This window comes from Dermacentor variabilis, chromosome 10 (assembly GCF_050947875.1).
Source record: "Dermacentor variabilis isolate Ectoservices chromosome 10, ASM5094787v1, whole genome shotgun sequence".
Taxonomy (NCBI): Eukaryota; Metazoa; Arthropoda; class Arachnida; order Ixodida; family Ixodidae; genus Dermacentor; species Dermacentor variabilis.
In genome coordinates, this window is record NC_134577.1 from 127,637,758 (window position 1) to 127,651,273 (window position 13,516).

General features: G+C 49.6%; 1 protein-coding gene across 2 annotated transcripts in view; it reads right to left on the bottom strand.

The window, feature by feature from the left end:
- Window positions 1–11,323: 11,323 nt before the first annotated feature.
- Ras85D (GTPase ras-like protein 1) overlaps window positions 11,324–13,516 on the bottom strand; it is a 137,861-nt gene continuing 135,668 nt past the window's right edge. For both annotated transcript variants that reach the window (XM_075673385.1, XM_075673384.1), the window contains one exon: window positions 11,324–12,509. In XM_075673385.1, coding sequence (XP_075529500.1) covers window positions 12,498–12,509 — 12 coding nt within the window. In that variant the 3' untranslated portion in view covers window positions 11,324–12,497. The remainder of the gene's footprint in view (window positions 12,510–13,516) is intronic.

Here is a 13,516-nt window from a genome sequence, read left to right on the forward strand (position 1 = left end):
CGATTCATGGCCTAGTCGCTTTCTTTTTCCCCGCTGCTGGGCGCTTTTTTTTGTCGCGACGATCGATTGCCTTGGAAAAGCACGTGAGCCTATAATAACGATGTCTAAAGGTACGTCAAACGGGCCTGCTTTGCTTCCGTTTCGCCAGCTCCGGGGCTCCCGCCTACCGATTTCTGCATTCGACGTGCACTAGGCAACAATAAAAAGCGTCCCGCGACTTCTACACCTGTACATGCGAGAACCTTGCCCAGTCACCGACGCGTTTTTCAGGAGCCAGCTGCCTCAATGAACGCTGCCAGTTTCTTTCACAGCGAAGCTGTATTTGGGGCGAGGACTCGGTCATCTGTCGGATACACCACGCTTGCGTGGTACGAGGGATAATTCAGCGCGCTCCTCGTAGGTTTCGATGTTGATGGTGCTCAATGGGAACACCACGCGGGAGCCCTCCGGGGAATTCCTGCAAGTACTCCCAAAAGAAGCGAAGTTTTAACGCGATAGCGTTAAGGAGCTCGTGTCGCAGAAAAGCCGGTGTCGGCGTCCGCGGCGTTGGCCGTGAGCGATAAATCACGGCAGGCACTTCATAAATAAAAAGCAACTTCCAAGATGGGCTGGGTGGGAATCGAACCAGGGTCTCCGGAGTGTGAGACGGAGACGCTACCACTCAGCCACGAGTTCGATGCTTCGAAGCGGTACAAACGCGCCTCTAGTGAATGCGGTGTTGCCTTCGAATCGAGCCGTGGAAAGTTATACTGCGGTGTATATCGGTAATTATGAACATGTAACTTACAGAAGTCGCAATTACACGAGTAGCGAAGTGCGTTTCCGCTGCATTTCTTCTGGGCTTTCCGCACACGCAGAGCCATCTTGCGGCGAACATAGAAGACCCCCTCCTCTCCATGTACGGCGCTGCCCGACAGATGGCGCGCCACGCGCGCATTGGAGCTGTACGAGGACCGGTGCGAGGCGGGTCGCGGCATGGACTCTCTCTCCCCTGACAACGCTTCGCCTTGCTCCCTCTGCAGAATCATGCGGCCTTCCTTTCTTTAGATAACTATCTGTCTATCTTTCGGCCCGTGCCGATCACGACGTTTGGCTGGCGTGCATCATTTCCCCCTCCGAGATACCGAGTTCTTTGGTTCGTTCCGCTTGCTCAGGCGCACGTTTCGTTGCTGCGCCGAACGCTGCGTACTCGACCATATGGCTCGACGCTCACCGCGTCCGATGCGGGGCGCCTCGTAAGTGATGGCTGCCCTGTAGCCCATTGTCTTACACCCCTTGGCGGGTCGACAGGAACGCTATCGCGTTCCACTCTTGAAGGCGAAGCTTAAGCGTCCTCCAATTTTTTTATTTGTCAAAATAATACTCTTGTCCACCTGCAAACAAAGAATGGTTTACAGACACTATATATCTACTTACCGAATATGTACAGTGAACGCCCGCTGCACGCAGTCGCCGCGACTATAAGTATCCTGAACCGGCTTGCGTGAAAGGTTGGAAATCGCTGAGCGCGAACTATATGAAATATGTTCTTAAAGTGGGCTGTCTAAAAAAATGAAGCATAACAGCATGAAGCTTCAAGGCAGCTATCGCACGAGTTCTCGGTGATCGACTGTGCATCTGCATGCATGTCAACGCACGTTTCGCTTTCGCCACGAGCGCGTTGTCGCACCGTGGCGCAACCTTTAGGCCGCAGCGTACGAGCTTTTGACAGTGCACAAACAACCAGCGTCGCGTGGACACAGAGCTGTTCAAATGTAATTTCGTTAAAACTGCGGACTTTGGCGCCTACGAATGTAACTTGCTATGTTCCGCCACGATTCAATTTTTTTCTAAGGTGTCGGACGTTTTAAGTATACAATTAATTCTCAAGATGCATAGCACTGTATGTTTATCGGTCTTCTCAGCGAACAATTACCCGCTACTTCTTTTTCTTAATACAGTAGATTTCGCTGTTTGGTGCTACACAAGCATGAACATATGCCATGCATTTCTTGTGCTTTTTATGGTTCCCTTTCCATTCCAGTGAACTTAATTGCCAGTATATAGCATCAACAAGTTCATAGACCAGAGTTTCACGACATTAGCCGAGCAGTGCGCGCCGGCGAACGCTTCAGTGCGCGCTTTCAGCTAATTGCCGAACATCGCAGCCTCGATGTCGTATTAGAAATCTTCCTCGCAGAAGCGCTTGCTGCACGCCCGAGTTGTAGCCAATGGATGCTTGCCGGCTCAATGTTCCGCGATTCCAAGCTTCACGCAGCTTCTTGTCCTGTGGGCGTGACGGCTGACACTGGGCTCCGTTGTGTACGTCCGGCACTGCGGCACCAAGCAGTAGTAGCCTACCATGCTGGACGCCTTGAAAGACAGCCGCTATTTATTATAGGGATTTTAAGTGTTGTCAAGCACACACCCGTGGTGGGAAAAACTCCCCACCTAATCAGAACCGTAGCTTGTAACTTGTAAACCTTCGTTTTCAGTTCGCTTCCGGCGCTTCAGAAACTGCCGACGTGGCCATGTGACCACGTGATCCCCCATACTACGTCACGCCGACGGTGGCGACAGCTTATCGAGAGGTGGAGCTCGCCAATATGCCTAGGAGAAACGCTCGCGGCCCGACCACAGAAGCCCTCCGGCGGGAGGCAAGAAGCGTCATTGGCTACACCGATAGTGACTATTCCCTCTCGAGGCAGAGCGCGCGCTTGGCAGTCTCCTGGCCTCTCAAACTTTACAATAGGACGGCCACGCATCGCTCATTTTCCCGAGGAGCAACTGGACTACGAGCAACAGCACCGAGAGCAGGAGTGGGAGAGATCTCACCAGCGTTGCTTTAATGCCTTGGCACAAGAGAGGGCCCGCGACGCGGAGCGCAAGCGGCATGTCAGGCCGATTCCGCGGCTCATAGAGCCGAGCTAGTTCGCGAAGCGCAGCTAAAGCGGCAACGTTACGACGCCAAGCGAGATCGCCAACGGCGACGTCGGGCTGAGGATCCGGGGTTCAAAAATGTGTCCCAGCCTTTAATTAAATGGCGCGTCACTTGGCAACTACAGTGCATAACCGAGTCATAAACACTGTGATTAACGCATAACGAAACACAAATCCGTAACACAGTTAAGAAATACTGATGAACCCGCTGGATTAACACAATGAACCACTCGTTGCACCCCTCCATGATGGTGGTTATGCACAGCCCAATGTGTGGCATTTTAAATAAACACTGATAAAACCCAAGCCAAACGTGTACCTAACATTAAAGGGACCCTGAAACGATTTTGACGATTTTCTACAAACGTACTGAGTCGTTAGAGTAGGTGCTTCTGATCATTAATTGACACATCTAAGTGCTCTGCGTAAAGCGTGTAATTTATTATAAGGTTTTTAAATTGCACATCGCTGCCGATCGCAGCACACTGCTCGGCGGAATTTTAAGCCGCCCCTACCCATATGACAAAAATCACCCATATGACGTCAGTGGGGCGAGCTACCAGGGCGCGTGATCGATAATTTTTGCAACTTTATGGTAAACAAATGATCTTCGTAATAGTTGGAATGTTAGTTCATTTGTTTCTGTATAAAGAAAGTAACATAAATAGAATGTACAAGAACAATTTTTCAGTACACTTAAGCACTTCCGGCACACAGCAAGTGTCGTCTGCTTGTGTTAAAACGTACTCCATTTTGACGAGAGCTCCGCGGTCAGAGTCGGTCTCATTATTTTCGCGAGCACTACGATTCGACTTTGTTGCCTTGCAGACTGCAAACGTAGCAACTGGCAATGTCAAGCTGCGACATCGTGTCCCTCTGCAAGGCAGCATATGAGCGAACTGGCTGCTGCGCATCGGACTGACGCTACCCGATGGGCGCCAGGATTTGCGCGTTTGTACTGGTCACTTTACACCGGAAGATTACTAACGCAATGGCGTTTCGCAAGTCTGGTATTAGGGCAAACGCAAGTGCAAGGGGACAGGGTCTGGCCGCTTGACCATGCTTGACTGTGCCGTAACGGGATGAGCCATGAGATGAGCAGAGGCGCAAATCTGAATGGTCTGCACGGCGCAGCCACCTGGTGGCACAGAGCTCAACCATACACAGTAGCAGTAACGGAGTGTATTTTTCTTTGCTGCTGGTGTGTATTTTTCGCACGAGTGTAATCATCAACACGTTGTTTTTATAATTGTTTAAAGTGTTTCACTCTTGGTTAGAGCAATATTAGCGCTTTGTTTGGCTGGTTAAGCGCTGCGCCAACAAGTGGCTGGACCGTGCAGACCGATCTCGCTCACGTACATCCGCGCTAAAGCTCCATCAGCTTTAGTTTCTGCATCCAGTCAATTGCCGAAATGGCCAGCTTGCCTGTGGCTACCGGAATACCAGACACGTTCGGCGCTAGGACAGAATGCTCGCAACGCACGCTGCTTCGATAGCTCTCGCTTGGGGTCGACGGCCAAGCGGCTAGCGGAGAGCTCTCGCGCGGGCGGGGGCGGGCTCCAAAACAAGCGGAAGTGGACGATGTGACGTCGCATCGTGACGCATAACCAGTGAAGGCGGAGCTTACCCCCGATCGCTCGGCGAACGAGTTGAGGAGGAAAAACATGGCTAGGGAGGAGGGTAACTTCTAATCGCTTGTAGCTCCATTAATACGTAACGCTTCACTTAAATTGTGGTGCGAATGTTCTACTTAAGTCGTACCCTACGCATCTACAAAATTTGTCCGAACTGTTTCAGGGGCCCTTTAAGAAACACAAAGACGTAACAAATAATTGGGAAAGTTTAATGAGCTACTGGAATTGACTCAGTGATAAACAACGGGGCCGCACATTTCAGCTTCGCTGGTTTTCCATCTGTACGGAGTGCATGGGCGTTCTTTTTTTTTCTTTTTAAGATGCATGACAAAGTGGCGGAGTAGTGGGGGTAGCTCTCAGCCATACTGCAGACCCCTCCTGGGAGTGGAACCACCAGCCCAGTGCCAATTGACACTCCCGTCTATTGATAGGGCCAGCCACAGGATCCAGCGACTGCATCCGGAAGACAACGCAACAATGCAGACCACTTCAACTGGTACGGAAGGCCCAGTAACGAACTGGTACATGCTTCCGAAGTTGTTCCACGGCGACATGTTCGAAGACGCTCAATGGATGGCTGACTTCGAGTGCGTGGCCGAATACAGCAAATGGGGTCGTCGTCACTAAACTGAGGAATGCCTCCTTTTGCCTGAATTACGGCGCCCACACATTCAAAACCGTGAGGAGCAATTGAAGTCGTGGCACGAGTTCCACCGTCTGCTACTGGCACCTGCACCAGTGTTGATCGCCACTAACGAGCGGAATGAGCGGTCAAAGCCAGCGTCCAGCATGCTGTTAGGAATGACTGTACAGGGTGACAACGTGCCAGCTATTTCAGCCCGCTGCACGTGCTCCAATCCAACCGGGACGGGGCGCACTTCAGAGAACTGCGGATAACCGGCAGCCACGTGGCGCGGGGTCAGCTCAGGGGAGTTTTCGAGGGAAGGTAATTGGCGGAACCTCCCCATGAGCTTTTCGAGACACCAGACAATGTGCTACCCGGCTGCGCCACCCAGGACGGTGCAGTTCTACGAAGCCCCTCTGACGTCGGCTCCGGACCTTTACACCAGTGTGTGTGTGCAGCACGTGTATGTTAGCCCTCATCCTCCTCAAAGTCGACAGCCCTCATCCTCCTCCAAAAGGGCGGGTCATCTTCAATGACGTCGAACAGTGACGTCAAGCAGAGTGCTTATAAGCAGCGACTGTCGGCTGCTAGAGGGTGCTCGTTGTCGTGCTAGATATGTACTAGTGAGCTGAGTGCTCGTTGTCATGCTAGAAATGTTCTCGTGAGCTGTGTGCTCGTAAGCTGTTTGCTGTATGCGTCGTCTTGCGTGCTCCATTTGGGAGTCACACTAGACTGTCGATGTCTTGTCTAAGATGTAAATAATGTAAATAAATCCCGTTCGCCGAGTTCCTCTCTACGACCGTCAACTCCTTCAAATGGTGGCAGTGGTGAGATCGTCCAACTCCTACATCTGGTTGAAAGCGGTGGGATCGTCCGACAACCCTAATATCTGGTGGCAGCGGTGGGATTGAGCCCCCAATCCTGACAACTGGTGGCAGCGGTGGGATCGGCCTACGGCTCCTAGATCGGCCTACGACTCGGAGACAGCAACCGCAGCTGACGGACGTTGGCACATGGTGACCGACCGGTATCCTGATCAAGTTGGAGGCGACTTGAGATTGACCACCTCTTGCAACTGACTGGATACGGCGGAGCAGGACTGGTGATATGGTGCTGCTTCAGTGGGTAAGTGTTTGGTTTTGGCTGCAAGATTTACCAGGCTTCAATTTCTCTGTTTTTGGATTTGATTCACTGGGATCTTTTACTTGTATTTTGATTTGCATGGGTATCGCAGCAAGTATTGTGTGACAGCAGAGCCAAAGCTTAAAGTAGCGACCATGGTCCTATTGTGTTTGACGGGAGCTGACCTGTTGCGGTTGTGTGAGGAGCTCGAGGTAGACGTAGAGGACTTGAAGGAATCAGAGATTCGTAAAACCATTCTGGAAAGTGACAATGATTTGAAATTCATAGAACAAATTGGCAAACGAATTCTAAGCAAAAGAGCAGGATGGCACTAGTACCAAGTTTAAGGAGTATAGGGCGACCTCCAACTCTGAAATCGGCCTAGAAGTAGTAGAACACTTGGTAAGCTCGCACGCTCTAAGACCCGAGCAGCTAGATGAGCTAAAAGAGGTGTTAGGGGAATATCTCGACAGATTCAGCGATCGGCCGGGTAGAACCTAACTAATAACGCATGAAATTGAGCTGACATCAACCGAACTAGTAAGATCAAAGCCTTATATGGTGTCTCCAAGACGGAGAGAGATTATGGAGGCAGAGATACAGCGCATGCTAGAGTTGGGAGTTATTGAGCCCGCTCAGAGTGACCACACGTTACCGCTAATACTGGTAGAAACCACTAACAAGGACCCTCGTCCGTGTGTTGACTACAGGAAGTTAAATGCCATCACTAGGGATCAGCTGTACCCGATACCCAACATTGAGGAACGAATTGAAAGAGCTAGCGCTGCTAAATACATTTCAACTATAGATCTCTTGCGGGGGTACTGGCAAGTTCACCTTTCAGAAAGTGCCAGCCGCTATGCCGCATTCATCTCACCTGTAGGCACTTTTCGCTCTCTCGCACTCGGCTTCGGGCTGAAGAACGCGCCGTTTAGCTTCTCTAAGTTAATGGATATTATCCTAAAAGACTTCCAGGAGTTCGCGTTGCACTATTTTTATGATGTAGCAATTTTTTCGGACAGCTGGGAACAACACGTATCGCACCTCAAACAGGTGTTCTCACCGTTGAGGGAAGCCGGCTTAACGATGAAAGCGGAAAAGTGTAGGTTTGGTTGCTCGCAGGTTACTTATCTGGGCCATGTTGTCGGCCAGGGCGTGAGGCGGCCGGCCGGGCTGAAGATAGCTACGATTGGAGAATTTTCTCACCCGCGCACGAAAACAGACCGTTCATTTTTGGGACTTGTGGGGTACTATCAACGGTACATTCCGAATTACTCACAAATGGCAAGTCCATTAACGGACGCCCTCCGAAAGGGAGCACAGAGTAACGTACACTGGGATAAGGACAAAGAGAAAGCTTTCCAAAGTTTGAAAACGCTATTGGTTTCTCGTCCTGTGCTTCGCGTGCCAGACTACACAAAGGAATTCATAGTTCAATGCGACGCAAGCGACAGGTATGGGCGTGGTACTTAGTCAGGTCGGCGACGATAACGAGGAGCATCTTATCCTCTATGCCAGCCGTAAACTAAATGTAAGAGAGGAAGCCTGCAGCGCTTCAGAGAAGGAATGCGCTTGTTCAGTTTGGGCTACCCAGAAGTTGTCGTGTTACTTGTACGGAGCGAAGTTCATCTTCGAGACCGACCACTGTCCTCTGACGTGGCTCAATCAAACGTCACACAAAAATGGCCGCTAGCTCCGATGGAGCCTCACTCTCCAAGAGTACAACTTCTCCGTTAGATATAAGAAGGGAAAGTTGCATAGCAATGCGGATGGTTTGAGCAGACTAATTTGAATTCTGCGTTTGAGGGTCCCGCCTAAATTTTAGGATTACTAGTGTTAATTTTGTTAAGCCAAGAAGATCCCCTCTCATTTAGCAGGATTCCCTCCATGATTGCGGAATTTGTCAGCACGAAATTGCTTCAGAAATTGGCATAGCGAAATGCAGCATTTATCTTTTGTTTCTGCATATTTTTTTTTTTTTTTTAAAGCCTAGCGGGTCTAAAGCGAGAGCCAAGGTACGTCATCTCGGCGCAGAGCCGTGTTGTGGGGTTCATTTTGCAGTTGCCTGTCCTTGTCGGATGTTTTGGGGGGGGGGGGGGGGGTGACATTACACAAGTGGTCGCTGCGAGCCAAGGCATCACCCCTGGCCACCAGCCGTTCTCTTCCTGCCCAGCGGTTGTCAGCGCTGTTAAGAATGGCCAGCTGCAGTGCAAGTTTGCCAGCCAGTTACGCCAGCGGTGGCAACCTCATCTTGGAATGCCGCCACCAACCTCTAGCCACGGCGTGGCTAAGTCGACTGTGTCGGTATCAATACGCACATCCTCCACTCTCCGTCGCTTCAGCTAGGATGCGTTGCGACTGAAGGAGTTCGACGAAGCAGGCTTTGTGCGCAACGCGACAACGCGGACCTGATCTCCTACGGGTGGGGGAGCTGCCGCGGGAACGCCGACGGAGGCTCCTTCCCACGCACCGACCAAGACACAAGACAAAGCGCTACCCGGAACGGCTCAGAGTTCTACGAAATTCGTGTGGTGTCAGTTTTCGGACCGTGAACACGTGTGTGTGTGCATGTGTGTGTGTAAACCGTCCTGCGGAGAGGCGGCTAGTTTGCGATGACTAAACGAACGTTCGTGTCACCTTGTATCGCGGGAGGACGGAGTGTTTATAAACTGCTGTTGTGTGGATGCTCGACACACTTTTCTTAAGCAGTCATGTTAGACTGATGTACTTTCTCAAACAGTCATGTTAGACTGATATAAATACGGTAAATAAACCCACATTCCTCGTTCTCGATGAGAAGCAGTCCTTCCTTTCATCAACGTCCTCAGCGTGGATAAGTTGGACGACGGCATGGGCCAGCTACCTTAGAATTCATGCCGGACTGCAATCTTGACAACGGATCACGAGCGATGGGATTGAGCCCCCAATCCTGACAATGCCAACGCAGGTGTTAGTACTAAGTTCGTTGAAGATATGACGTACCTCTTCAGACGAGCAGGCCAAGGACAAGAAGTTGCATCACCTGATGCTAGGTGTGGAGTGAAGGAGCTCCTTTTCACTGGTCTTGTGTGGTGCCCTCTAAAGACTGCTGCCAAATTTTTGTCCGTGACAGTAATAAGGAGAAGATGCTTCAGCATCGATCGAACTTCTACGAGGGGCAATGAACGCGTCATCCACTAGACATTTTCATGGCCACCGGAAGCAACAATGACAACCTTCGAGAACGGACCCGTACTGCTGCGTGCAGAGATACAAAAGGTTTACAGCACACCGCAAGCTACGGTGAGCTCCATTGCGAGTGTTATAAAAAGTGGCACTTTCGCATGAAATGCGAAGCATCAATTGCGACAGCAAATTAGTAGACAGCTATTTGAAGTAGGGATAGTAGTTTTATCGACTTTATAAACATGTATACATTCGCTTACTAATTAAACGAAGCACAGTGTCACGTGCACACAAGCAAACATGAACACTTCTCACTCGATCACTGCACAATCTGGCTGCCAAAACGCTGGAGTGAGGAAACGTGGCAGCAGCAGCAAGCGAATTGACCTTCGTGCTGTGTCTCGCTTCAACGCGAACGAAGCGTCTAAAGCACAGCGAATATGATGCTGCCAGCACTTGGTGCTTTTTGTACACATTGCAGGTCGCTTTGAAGACAAGGCTCGCACGACCGCGCGTGTTGTCCTTGTCGCAGATTCCTTATGGAATACAGAGCAGCCGCCACAGTGCCTCGCGACAGGCCTAGAAATATCTGTGTCCGTAGATATCGTCCGGAGGATACAGGCACGGACTATTCTATCTTACAGAGGAATATGGCGACGTTTCTAAAGGAAGTAATGCGTGCTGGCACGACTCGCAGATTTGAACGGCTGGTGGCCACGGTGTCATTCCGCTGGGCACCTGCACAAGAATTCGAATTCAAGGATCGACATTCGTGGCGAACTGCCTTGTCCTACGTGAATGCTTTCGCAATGTTTCTCAGCGCTGACTTTCTGCAGGAATAGGGCGCTGTCCCACCGACGTGTTCTTCAGGATAAATTCCACCAGTTCATTTTCAAGATACGTGACAATATTTTGGCCCATCTGGCAAAGCTTTGCAAAACCTAGAACATTGTTGGATAGTCAGTTACCTATATATGCTTTGATTCCCACAGTGCGTGGGATCTGCATAATCTAGTTTTAATGCTCCTGTTTACATACAGCAACAAACATTGTATGAAATTGTGGGCTTGCAGCAATTGCCAGCATACTCGCGAAATGCATGAACCATCACATCACTGACGTGCAGCATGGTGTGTGCATTACAAGAGCAGATCTTTTGCAGCCCTTCAGTGGTGAATCGGCTCACTTAGATACCAAGAGCACCTCCCCTTTCCAGACCACCGATGTCGACCACGAGGACAGACAGACATGACAAATAAGTTCGGCTCCTCCCTTCAACTAGCGACAGGGAGGTACACTAGTGCTTTTGCATTTTGCCCCCATCGCCACAGCTGGGAATGACACACGACTTTGTGCACACAGCAGTGTGAACACCATAGCATAAGCTGAACATGATTCAAATAGGAAAGCAGTTACGTGCATGTACTTGGCTCTAAGTGCCTGGGTATGCCCTGCTGTATTTGACAGCACTGCACCAAAAAACCAGTCAAATGCACGCACCAACTTCTGACGGGTGCTAGATGTGAGATAACGCACTATACTCCACTGCTCATGCTTGTGCATGTCTGCGGGCAAGAACAATCAATGACACTGAGGGGCTGGACATTCATTAACAACCATATGAAACTAAGAAAAGCATGGCATTCTCTAAATTCAAATTTCCAATTACAAATGATCAATGACGGTTAAATTTTTGATAAGCTTCCATTATTTCCTTGGCTTTGTATTGTTTGTGCCCGTTCATTTGTAGGGTTGGCCAACAACATCCACCCTCTCGAGGTCTGGCCGACCGGAGCTGAGCCATGCCTTTTGAATAAGTATAGCGCATGCCCCAAAATAAAACACAGATGCACAACAGTAGTGTTAAAAAACAGTTTATACAAGTGAGGCTTGTGCTGTATGACTCGATTCCAACGGCATGAAACAATGACAGGAGTGGCATCGTGCACACATTTAAATGTCATGAACCCTTGCCATGCCATTGACACACAACAGCAATCAAGAAAGGGGAAGAGGCAGTAAATCCAAAGCCAGGCATTCACGCTTGTGACACTAGCATACAAACTAAGCGAGACCTGGTAGGTCTTGTTGGCATCACATCACTCACATGCTTTGGTTTGTCGAGTCTTACCAGCTTTGGCAATCATCATGCAATTCCAATGCATCGTTTTTGTGTAGCCACGAAAAGGTCAGAGGCATGAATTAAAAGCTACTGCTGACACCGTGGTAGGCGTGGAACGGCCGAGAAATCAACAACGCTTGGGCAAGCCAAAGTGCACACAAGGAATTGCTTCGCACCATGAGTCCGCTACAGTTAGCTCTGCCAGGGCAAGAGCTTCACACCATGGCAGAAAATGTAACCGAAATAAACATTAGGAACAAACAGTTGGCTACATTATTGGACAAACACTAGAGAAGTCAAGACCAAACATTCACAGTTAGATGTGCCGAGGCCAGAGTTTGCTGCGCACTCAATTTCAAAAGTTGACCGTTGGCATTCACCTGGGAAGCACTAGGAGCAGGGCTTTGCATCACGAGGGCCAGCTTGGAACATCACATCGCCCACCCCCAGCCAACAGTGTGCAACCAACCAGGATGCATAAGAACCCACCACAAAGCACAGAAAGGTACTCTGGCGGGTGAGAAGCTAAAAGAAACCAGCCCGACAGAAAGACAACACAAAAAGAAATGGCTCAATAAACTGGGGACACATAGGAAAAGGGGGTTAACAAGTTTGTCAGAGGCAGGCAACATCCAACTGAACATGCACGTGGTGAAAATGTAAGACAATGCAGCACCTGCTGCTTCACGTTACTAGACCGCCCGTGAAGTGGACGACACAGATAAACACAGCACGTAATTAGAACAGGGTCGCTGTGAGACACACGGCGGAGCACACATCGTGGCCAGTCCTCCAGTCTGCTGCAAGCTGGCTACCCCAAAAGGTACCCCCTTGCACATCCCTAACAGTTTGCAACAGGCTGTCCTCTCCTGCTGGTATGGCAACAAAGGTCCAACGATGTCCTTGGTAGCTATGCACCCACCTGCAATGCAGGGAAAACAACACCAGTGCCCAGCTTACACTCAAACTAGTTTGACCTTGCATGTCAGTGCACGGGAACACTGAGGAACAACACCAATACCTGCCCAGACCTACTTCCACAGCAGTGATTCACTCAGCACTGCTGTGAACCAGTATGCCACACCTGTTAAAAGAGCTGTACATTGTATTTATTCATCGTATGACACATCATATATTGACAAGACCAGTCGTTGCTTAAATATCTCACTGCATGAGCATGTAAAACAACGGTACTTTGGCAAGTGCAAATAGACACACACTGATGACCAAGTCTCTAAAGTACACTGATGTACACTAAAAAACAGCCCGGAGGAACCACTAGCAGTGTCGCAGACAAACACTAGACGTCTGCAGCATAATCTAACCTGGACAGCCACCAAGATAGTGCTACTACTATCTGTATACAGTAGAACCCCACTGATAAGTTTTTCATGGGACTGTAAAAAAGAAAGAGAAAAAGAAGAAAAAAATGTAAGAGCCGAGAAATAGGAAAAATTGAGAAATAAGAGTAGTGGTGAACTGCACACAATTTTAATTGTTCCGTTATAAAAAGAAAATTGCAGTTTCACCCAAAAGGTGAAGCCTTGATTGCAATAGCAAATTACTAGACAGGTAGACAAAGTAAGGATATTAGTAGTTTTATTGTCTGCACAAACTTACAAACATTGCTTATTAACTATATGAACAAGCACGGGTATCAGCTCGCACAGGCAAACATGAACACATCACACTTGATGACTGTGGACACTTGCTGTCAGAACGCTAGCGTGGGGAAGTGCGACAGCAGCAACGAGCAAAGTGACCTTCGTGCTGTCTGCAGCTTCAATGTAAACTGATCGGCAAAAACACAGCACACACAAGGGTATGAGCCGTTGCCATACCTAAACTCTGCCCCCAACGCAGATCACTTTGAAGAATCGATGGGTAGTGGCCACGCAGTACACAGTTGATGCCAGAGTATAACACCGC